Source organism: Portunus trituberculatus, chromosome 31 (assembly GCF_017591435.1).
Source record: "Portunus trituberculatus isolate SZX2019 chromosome 31, ASM1759143v1, whole genome shotgun sequence".
In the NCBI taxonomy this organism is placed as follows: domain Eukaryota; kingdom Metazoa; phylum Arthropoda; class Malacostraca; order Decapoda; family Portunidae; genus Portunus; species Portunus trituberculatus.
Genome location: NC_059285.1, coordinates 12,226,278 through 12,237,418, shown reverse-complemented (window position 1 = coordinate 12,237,418; position 11,141 = coordinate 12,226,278). Strand labels below are relative to the sequence as shown.

At 38.9% G+C, this 11,141-nt stretch overlaps 1 protein-coding gene across 1 annotated transcript in view; it reads right to left on the bottom strand.

Annotated features, from left to right (window-relative positions):
* Window positions 1–9,835: 9,835 nt before the first annotated feature.
* The window catches only part of LOC123511051, an 18,874-nt gene continuing 17,568 nt past the window's right edge, over window positions 9,836–11,141 (bottom strand). The window contains exon 4 of the mRNA XM_045266665.1: window positions 9,836–10,301. Coding sequence (XP_045122600.1) covers window positions 10,152–10,301 — 150 coding nt within the window. The 3' untranslated portion in view covers window positions 9,836–10,151. The remainder of the gene's footprint in view (window positions 10,302–11,141) is intronic.

Below are 11,141 nucleotides of genomic sequence, written 5' to 3'. Positions count from 1 at the left end.
AAGAAGAGAAAAAGAAAAGGTAAAATAATAAATATTGTCATTTTATAAATTTTTTGTTCTTCTCTCTCTCTCTCTCTCTCTCTCTCTCTCTCTCTCTCTCTCTCTCTCTCTCTCTCTCTCTCTCTCTCTCTCTCTCTCTCTCTCTCTCTCTCTCTCTCTCTCTCTCTCTCTCCTCCTCCTCCTCCTCCTCCTCCTCCTCCTCCTCCTCCTCCTCCTCCTCCTCCTCCTCCTCCTCCTCCTCCTCCTCCTCCTCCTCCTCCTCCTCCTCCTGTACTAATACTATTACTATTATTACTATCCCATTGTGACCTGTGTGACCTCTGATCTTTTGCCACAGGACTCCCTGGACTGCGACTTCACTGTGACCCGAGAGGAGGTGGCCACTCAAAGCTGAGGTCACACGGCTTCCTTCCTTATGCAGGTCAGTGGTGTGGTGTGTGGTGTGAAGTGTGGTTAGGTTAGGTTGGGCTGGATAAGATTTTGAGGACATTTTTGAGGCAGTTTGGCATGTTTGATGGGTATTTTAAAATAGTTTGGCATGTTTTAAGGGCATTTTAGACAGTTTGGCATGTTCTAAGGGCATTTTAGACAGTTTGGTATGTTTTGAGGACATTTTAGACAGTTTGGCATGTTTTGAGGGTATTGTAAGACAGTTTAGAGGCCATGTTAAGACAGTTTGGTATGTTTTGAGGACATTTTGTTACAATTTGGCAGGTTTTGAGGGCAATTTATAACAGTTTGGCTGGTTTTGAGGGTATATTAAGACAATTTGGGAGGTTTTAAGGAAATTGAAGATAGTTTGGCAGGTTTCAAGGCCATTTTAAGACAGTTTGGCAGATTTTGAGTGCAATTTAAGACAGTTTGGCAGGTTATGAGGATATATTAAGAGTTTGACATATTTGAGGGCATATTGAGACAGTTTGGCATGTTTTAAGGGCATTTTAAGACAGTTTTTTGGTTGAGTTGCGTTCAGTTCAGTTTACAACATAGTGAAGGTGACTCAATGTAAACAGTGCATCTCTCATTACAGGAAAGTCAAGCCAAGCCAAGACAAGCCACGCCACAACACAACACAAGCCTTCTACAACACCTACAGCCATCAGCAACACCCAGGGTACAAGACAACACCTAAGCCATGAAGAAGAGTTAGGATAGATTAGCAGTTTGTCATTTTTTTTTTTTTTTTTTTTTCTTTTAAGGACATTTTAAGACAGTTTGGCATGTTTTTATGGTATTTTAAGATTATTTGGCATGTTTTTGATGGCATTTGAAGAAAGTTTGGCTGTGATAATACCATTTTATTGACATTAGGAAGGGTGTATGGAGGTGACAATATCAATGGGCACAGTTTTCACTATTTTAATCCCCACATGAGTTTGTGAAGCAAGTGTTGGATTCTCAGGACAAAGATGCAGTGTGCTTGTTAAGAGATTCACTCAGCGCTCACTCAATCATTCACTTACTGAGCTCAGAGGAATGAAGAATGTGCATTGTTGCTGCTTGTGTGTCAGTCAAAGGGCTATATTCACAAACAATTTACTCTCACCACGACTGCTTTCCAAGGCCACAGAGATGACTGGCAGGGTTTTCAAGAGTGTTTCTCCAGTTAATAATGTAGAAATGTAGTCACTCTGCCTCTAGAACCATAAAACACGATTAAAAACGCTTTATTCTCCACCATGACTATTTTCCAAGGCCAGAAATGATTGGCAGGGTTTTCAAGAATGTTTCTCCAGTTAATATTGTAAAAATCTTGTCATTCTGCCTTTAGAACTCTCTCTCTCTCTCTCTCTCTCTCTCTCTCTCTCTCTCTCTCTCTCTCTCTCTCTCTCTCTCTCTCTCTCTCTCTCTCTCTCTCTCTCTCTCTCTCTTTATTATTGAAAGAGTTGGTTTGTAAGATTGTGTCACTTCAAAACCAAACATTTTCATCTTTGAATATTTGTTAACTTGAAAAATTGTTTAAGAATATTTTGTGAAGTTGAAAATTTGTTCAGATTTCCACAGTGAAGACTGGCCATTAATCCTCTGATGTTTATGGATCTTTGTTAATGGCAATGAAATGGTCTAATGGTACACAAATCTCAAGATAAAAATGTGTCCCAGTACTGAAGGGGTTAAATAGTGAAGACTGTGGCCATTGATCGTGTCACCTCCATAGACCCTTGCTAATGTGAATAAAATGGTCTAATGGTACACGAATGTCAAGGTAAAAATGTGTCCTAGTACTGAAGGGGTAAAAATAGTGGAGATTGTGGCCATTAATCTTCTGCCTTCTTTAGACCTTTCCAAGTGTCAATAAAATGGTCTAATGGTATCCAGATCTCAAGGTAGAAATGTGTCCCATTACTGAAGGGGTTAAAATAGTGAAGACTGTGGCTATCATTCTTCTGCCCTCTATAGACCTTTCCTAATGTCAATAATATGTCTAATGGTACACAAATCTCAAGGTAAAAATGTGTCTCAGTATTGAAGGGGTTAAGATAGTGAAGAATGTGGCCATTAGTCTTTTGACGTCTATAGATCTTTTCTACTGTCAATAACATGGTCTAATGGTACACAAATCTCAAGATGTCCCAGTATTGAAGGGGTTAAAATAATGAAGAATGTGGCCATTAATCTTCTGACCTCTGTAGATGTTTCCTAATGTCAATAAAATGGTCTAATGGTACACAAATGTTAAGGTAAAAATTTGTCCCAGTACTGATGGCGTAAAAATGGTGAAGACTGTGGCCATTAATCTTCTGATGTCTATAAGCTTTTCCTTATGTCAATAAAAAATGTGTCTCAATACTGAAGGGGTTGAAATAGTGAAGACTGTGGCCATTAATCTTGTGATCTCCATACACCTCTCCTAATGTCAATAAAATGGTCTTAATGGTACACAAATCTCAAGGTAAAAATGTCTCCTAGTACTGAAGGGGTTAAAATAGGGAAAAGACTGGCCATTAACCTTGTGACCTCCATAGACCCTTGCTAATGTCAATAAAATGGTCTAATGGTACACAAATGTTAAGGTAAAAATTTGTCCCAGTACTGAAGGAGTTAAGATAGTGAAGATTATAGCCATTATTCTTGTGCCCTCCATAGACCCTTCTTAAAGTGAATAAAATGGTCTAATGGTACACAGATCTCAAGGTAAAATGTGTCCCAGTACTGAAGGGGTTAACATGCCACATTATCCCTTACACAGAATGATTATTTAGGTTACAACTTTGCCCACTAAGACTAAGGTAACAGTAATTGTAATGGGAGGCACTGCAAGGTTTTCTTCATTTTCAGAATTCTTATTTATTTATTTATTTTTCTGTCAGCTTTATTTCTCACCCAAAATTGTTAAGCTGCTCCCAAGGGATAATTTACCCCCAGTTTGGGAACCACTGTCTTGGAAGGTCTCATAAAAATACTGAATTTCTGTGGCAAGGTGCTGGAAATGTGTGTGTGTGTGTGTGTTTGGAAATTTTTTTGGGGTTGGGTTTTGAAATAAGTTTGTGTTTTATACTGTGAATTTGTTTATGTGAAGATTTTTTTGTGTTTTGAAGTGAGGTGAGGCTGTGTGGCAGTGTGCATTAGGATCTGGTGAAATGTGTGTATATGTGTGTGTGTGTGTGTAATTCACTGTTTGATCTGGTGCAGTCTCTGACGAGACAGCCAGACGTTACCCTACGGAACGAGCTCTGAGCTCATTATTTCCGATCTTGGGATAGGCCTGAGACCAGGCACACACCACACACCGGGACAACAAGGTCACAACTCCTCGATTTACATCCCGTACCTACTCACTGCTAGGTGAACAGGGGCTACACGTGAAAGGAGACACACCCAAGTATCTCCACCCGGCCGGGGAATCGAACCCCGGTCATCTGGCTTGTGAAGCCAGCGCTCTAACCACTGAGCTACCGGGCGTGTGTGTGTGTGTGTGTGTGTGTGTGTGTGTGTGTGTGTGTGGAGTGGGCAAGATTGTGTGTGTGTGTGTGTGTGTGTGTGTGTGTGTGTGTGTAATTTTTACAGGGCCTGGGCTTTATACTCGTGTGGCCCCATCTCCATATCTACAGTCTACACACATCCAACTTTCCTTTAAAACTATGCACACTCCTCGCTGACACCACCTCCTCACTCAGACCATTCCACACCTCCACACATCTCTGTGGGAAACTATATTTCTTCACATCTTTCAAGCATATTCCTTTTGGCTATCTTTATACTATGCGATCTCGTAGTTCTATTTAAATTTTCCTCTCTCAACATCATTTGCTCATTATCCACTTCATCCAAACTGCTCAACAGTTTATAAACCTGTATTAAATCTCCTCTTTCTCTTCTTTGTTCCAAGGTAAGCAAATTCATTTCTTTTAATCTTTCCTCAGGTCATTTCTGCCAATTCCGGAACCATTTTTGTTGCTATTCTCTGCAATCTCTCCAACTTCCTTATATGCTTCTTTTTATAAGGGGACCAAACCACCCCAGCATATTCCAATCTTGGTCTAATTACCGTACTAATTAATTTCTTCATCATATCTTTATCCATATAATGGAAGGCTAATCCAATATTTATAATCAAATTATATATTTCTCCAAACATCTTGTCAATATGAGCCTCAAACTGCCCATGGTCTTGTATTATCACTCTCAAATCCTTTTCCTTTTCCACCTTTTTCAACACTACTCCTTCACCCATCTTATATGACCCTCTTGGCCGTCTTCCACTCTTCCCCATCTCCATTACATGACTTTTGTTCAGATTAAATTCCATCTCCCACCTCTTGCTCCACTCCCAAATCCTATCTAGATCTGCCTGTTAAATTTCACAATCTTTTTCACTCTTCACACACCTACACAATTTCGCATCATCCGCAAACAAATTAATATAACTGTTTACTCATTAATATAGACAAGGAAAAGTATAGGTGCCAGCACTGAACCTTGTGGGACTCCACTCTCCACCACCAACCAGTCCGACTTTGCATCCCTTATTACCGTTCTCATCTCCCTCCATCTCAAATAGTTTTCCATCCATTTTAACAATTTTCCCTTCAGTCCTCCATAAATCTTTAATTTCCATAGCAGTCTCATGTGAGGTACCTTGTCAAAAGCTTTTTCAAATCCAAATATACACAGTCCATCCATCCCTCTCTCTCTTGTATTTTGTCAACCACTCTCAAAATAAAAGCTCAGTAGATTTGTTACACATGACCTCCCTTTCCTAAAGCCAAATTGATGATCCGATAATAACTTATGATCCTCCAAGAACCGTATCCAATATTTCTTTATCACCCTCTCACAAATCTTACCGACCACAATTGTTAGTGACACAGGTCTATAGTTAAGAGGCTCTTCCTTACTGCCTCCCTTATAAATGGGCACCACTTCAGCTCTTTTCCACTCCACCGGTACTTCCCGGTTTCTAATGAGCACCTTATGATATCATATAATGGATCAATCAATTCTTCTCTACATTCCTTCAATAATTTTCCTGAAACTTCGTCTGGTCCCATCGCTTTATCATCTTTAAGTTCCTCCAACATTTTATATAACTCCTTTTTAGGTATCTTAATGTCATCCATGTGCACATTTCCTTCTACATTTTGAGGCTTTACAAACATTGTTTCTTTAGTAAATACTTGTTGAAACCTATTATTTAGCAATTCCGCGATATTCCTAGGGTCATCTACTATCCCTTGCTCTCCTTTTAATCTTTCAATGGACTCTCTCTTTTAAGTTTACCATTTATGAACCTGTAAAACAATTTTGGATGTTCCTTACTCTTGTCTACAATATCTTTTTCAAATTTTCTTTCTTCCTCCCTCCTTACCCTCACATACTCATTTCTCGCCACTCTATAATTCTCCTTATTTAGTATATTCCTGTTCTTTTTCTATCTTTTCCAAGCCACATCTCTCATTTCTTTAGCCTTAACACAAGTTGCATTAAACCAATCCTTTCTTCCTTCCTCTCTCGGTTTATACTGTGATACAAATTTCATAACTCCTTCTTTATAATATTTCATAAAAATCTCATATTTTTTTTGCACTTCTCTGATTTGTAACATCTCCTCCCAATCTAATGTTCTAAAATAATTGTTCAAATTTTGTGTGTTCATCTTACTATAATTCAATCTACCACTCCTGTATGTCTCATCTCTCCTTCGCTGTGTTATTGCCATCTGCATCTCCATAACCACATGATCACTCTTCCCCAATGGACATTTATATTGTATATCCCACATAGGTACACTTCTCGTGTTAACACCAAATCCAGTCTAGCGGGTTCATCATCTCCTCTATATCGAGTATTTTCTTTCACCCTCTGTTCCATCATATTTTCCATCATTAGATTAAGGAATCTCTCTCCCATGCTTCCTCTCCAACACCACTTACTAGATTTTCCCAATCCACTTCTTTACAATTAAAATCTCCTACTAGTATCACCTTTCTTTTTCCAGTTTCCACTTTGCAAACTCTGTAAAGTATCCTTGATCATATTGTCGTATTCCTTAATGTCCAAGAATTTGTTTTAGGAGGTACATAGGTCACCATGATTATTAATTCTTTTCCATCACTTTTTAACCTTATGCTTATCACTTCTGCATTGTTCTTCCCATACCAAACCTTATCCACATTTATCTCCTTCTTCGTCATAATCATAACTCCTCCTCCACCTTTACCCTCTCTATCCTTTCTCCATATATTATATTTATTATCCAAATTTACCTTTGTTTTTTCATGTAATTTTGTCTCCGTCAAACACACTATATCAGGCTTGCAATTCTAATCTACTTGACAGTATTCCATCTATATTAGTATACATTACGGTCCACCTACTGGTCCCTCTAGGGGTTCCTCTGCATTCCTTCTTTCCACATACCATTTTTTGACTCTCTCTCCTATAACTCTCCAAAAAAACTTCCTTTTCCTCTTCAGACTGTTCATTATTTTTCTTCTTGCCTCTTCCAACGATTCAATATATCTCTCTCTTCTGTGTGTGTGTGTGTGTGTGTGTGTGTGTGTGTGTAAGGGTATGCTCACACTACAAGCAGAGCGGTCCGGTTAGGTGTTCACACAATAAGCAGAGCAGGGTGACCTACACAAGAATTCTGGGTGTCCTCTTAGCCACAGAGCAGGTCGGGCAGGCAACAATATGATAAAAAAGAAATAATAATAATAAATAAATAAATAGTGTCAAATTCCACAGTGTTTACCTGGAAGGACAACAAAAAATTTGACGATATATAAAGGAACGTGAAATTCTGTTGGTAAAGTCATTGTGTGTGTGTGTGTGTGGGGCTCACTGATCTGTACAGTGTGTTTTTTCTCTCTCTCTCTCTTCCTTCTTTCTTTTATGTTTCCTCTTCTTCCTTTCATTTTTCCTCAAGGGATGGAACAGCTGTAGGAAAATAAGAAAAAAGTGTTTTCCTTTCATGTATAGGACCAGAATATCACTTCCTTCTCTCTTTTCTCTCTCTCCTTCCTTCGTTTTTATATTTTCTCTTCTTCCTTTCATTTTTCCTCAAGAGATGGAACAGCTGTAGGAAAAAGGAAAAGGGTTTGTGTTTTCCTTTCATATATAGGATCAGAATATCACTTCCTTTTCCTCTCTTCTTTTCTCTCTCTTTTTTTTTTTTTTTTTTTTTTTTATTTCGTCAGTTTCCTTTCATTTTTCCTCAACGGATGGAACAGGTGTGGAAAAAAGAAAAGTGTTTTCCTTTCATGTATAGGACGAGAATATCACTTCATTCTCCTCTCTTTTTCTCTCTCTCTTCTTTCTTTCTTTCCTCTTCCTTTCATTTTTCCTCAAGGGAAGGAACAGCTGTAGAAAAAAAAAAAGTGTGTTTTTGTTTCATGTCTAGGACCAGAATATCACAAAATCAGCTTTTCTCAGCAGACTATTAATATAAAGAGTCAAATTGTACCAGAACTATGCACAGTCTGGTCATTGATTGTCATTTTGTTGTCAGCAATAAAGGCTCACACTGGTGGACACCTTGGCCGTGGGTGGAGTCGTGGAGGGCCGCTGGCTTCCCACCCACAAAAAATGTGCCACAATAATTATTTTGCGTCTGTACGTCCAAAACAATGTCAAAATTATTGCCGCTAGCAACCACTCTGCCCACTCTGCTTGTAGTGTGAACTTACCCTTAGAGTGTGCTGTGTGGGTGTGTTTGTGCTGGTTAATCACTTTTTTGTGGTTTTTGAAAGGGTATGTTAAGTTTTTAGGAGGTGTGTGTGAGGTGAGGGTGTGTCAGGGTGTCAGGGGTGTATCAAGAGTGTATCTTAGTCTGCAGATTGCTTCTATGAATTCAGTACTGAGACACATTTTTACATTGAGATTTGTGTACTATTAGACCATTTTATTGACAATAGCAAGGATCTATGGTGGTCAGAAGATTAATGGCAACAGTCTTCACTATTTTAACCCCTTCAGTACTAGGACACATTTTTACCTTGAAATTTTTGTACCATTAGACCATTTTATTGACATTAGCAAGGGTGTATGGAGGGCACAAGATTAATGTGTGTGTGTTGTTTTTAAAATGTATTGTTTTCATGTATGTTATTTGATTGTTATTTGATTGTTTTTCTCTCTCTCTCTCTCTCTCTCTCTCTCTCTCTCTCTCTCTCTCTCTCTCTCTCTCTCTCTCTCTCTCTCTCTCTCTCTCTCTCTCTCTCTCTCTCTCTCTCTGATTGTTGAAACAGTTTGTTTGTAAGATTGTGTCACTTCAAAACCAAACATTTTTATCTTTGAATAATTGTTAACATGAAAGAATTGTTTTAAAATATTTTGTGAAGTTGAAAAGTGTTTTAAAATTTTGCAAATATGAAAATTTGTGCAGATTTTTTTGTTAAGTTGTAAATGTTTATTTTATATTAAGTTGAAAATTTGTGTAGACTTTTCTGTATAGATTTTGCTCAGTTTTTATACTAAGTTGAATCTGTATAGATTTTGCTTTGTTTTTATTTAAGTTGAAAATTTGTGTAGACTTTTCTGTATAGATTTTGCTCAGTTTTTATACTAAGTTGAATCTGTATAGATTTTGCTCACTGTTTTTATACTAAGTTGAAAATTTGTGTAGACTTTTCACTGTATTCTTTGTATATATAATTTTTTTTTTTTATTAAAATATTTGTAGACTTCCTGGCAATGTAATAATGTAAAGAATTGTTAAATAAAAGTCTAGGGAGACTCTTGCATTTAATTTTAACTCCAATATGGATCTGCCTAATCTCCGGAGACTCTTTCGAGTATTTTTGACTTAAGTACATTTTTAGGGCCATTTGTGGGGGTTTTTAGGTCCATTTTCTGCATTTTTAGGGCCATTTGGGGTGTTTTGGGGTCCATTTGGGAATTTCCTGCATTTCTTATGGGTTTTTGGCCAGTAGTGCAGTATTTAGGGTCAGTTTGGGGGTTTTGGCTAGTTTTTTAACCATTTTCTGCTGGTTTTTGGCCAGTAGTGCAGTATTTAGTTAGGGATCTGTTTTTTTTTTTTTTTGCTTTGACCATTTTTTGCCGTTTTTTTGGCCAGGTATGCAATATTTTTTTGGACTTTTCCATAACTTTTCAAGGATAATGTCTTTTCTTAATTTACTCATTTTTTTTCACCCCCACATTTTAATATTTTCACATTAGCTCATCTCTCTCCATTTTCTTGTATTGTTATAAAAAAAAAGCATGAAATTAGTTAGCGTTTTTTATTTCTGGCCTGTTATTGTTTAGAGTGAGTGTGGGAGGTTGATGGAGGCAATATTGGTGTGTCAGACAGTGACCTAAGCCAGCCTGAGGCGACTACTGACTAGTCAGCCACAAATATTCCCAGGAAAGGAAATTCTCCAAAACAATAAAGATTTCTTCACAATTTATTATTCAATCATGACAACAGCTCCAGGTACAGTGACACCACCATAAGGAGGTGGTGGTGGTGGTGGCGGCGGCGGCAGGCGTTGAATGGCAGGTCTGCGATGAATCTTTCACTGGACGGAGCCGGCGGTAGTGGTGGTGTAGCAGGTGTCTGGTGGCAGGGGGGTGGGTGGCCGGAGTTGGTAGGGTGATGGGGAGAGGGTCAGTGAACGCGCCGTCATCCACTCAACAAACTATTCTCCCTTAGCGGCAGCAGCAGCAGCAGCAGCAGCGGCGGCGGGGGGGGGGCGGGGCGGCGACCATCACAGTGCGCGATGCAAGGCAGAGTCCTTCCCTGATCTTGAAACGGTGGCGGAGGCAGAGGGGTTAGTAGTGGGCGTTGTCAGTGAAGACAGTGCAAGGTACACAAGGCTCATTACCGCTGTGGAGTCAGGCCTTTGGATCGTCAACTCCTGTAATGGACAAAAATGAACAAAAAAATGAACTTGTTCACTAATTATCCCTACAGCTAACAGGCAACATTGCCCTAAACACTCCTTCACTGCCTCAATCAGCCTTTCACTCTTCATTCTACGTATTCTTGATACTACCACCACCCACCCCACCACCACCACCACCACAAATCGAACATGAACATTAGTATCCGAGTTTACCAATTACCTACATCACTCTTGAACCTCTTAAACATCTACGCCCGCTTACCACTAAGAACTAATTTCAAGAATATATCCCCAAACTTACCGTTATACTACCACATCTCGTTTCTAATGCACGTACCTTGAAACACCAGCCCCGTTACGTTAAGAAATCCTGTCCACTCATTCTTTTCGCAGAGGTAGCCATTGTATAACAAGGGAACCACAACGACTTACCCGAAATATTTTAGCCTCAAATACAACTTACTTAAGGAGTTCTATAGTAACGCGACACGTTTAATCTCTTCAGCACCAAGACGCTTTTTCATATTCCTTCCGTTAGTACTTTATCTTATACAACTTCAGAAACTTACGCGAGGAATTAAAATAGTGAAGACACAGGCCATTAACCTTGTGACATCTATACACGCTTTGTAACAATAGAATTATCTAATCGTACACACGTCTCAAGGTGAAAATGCGTCACAGTACTGAAGAGGATAACTAATTCTTCCTTCCTACACAACTACAATGACCACGAAAACACTTCACTTGCCACGGTCATTACCCAAATCTATTCTGAACCCGTTACTCTAACCGCACTAGTAAATGAATGACCAAGTAAATTTAACACTCATACGTAGCGATGGTTCCGGA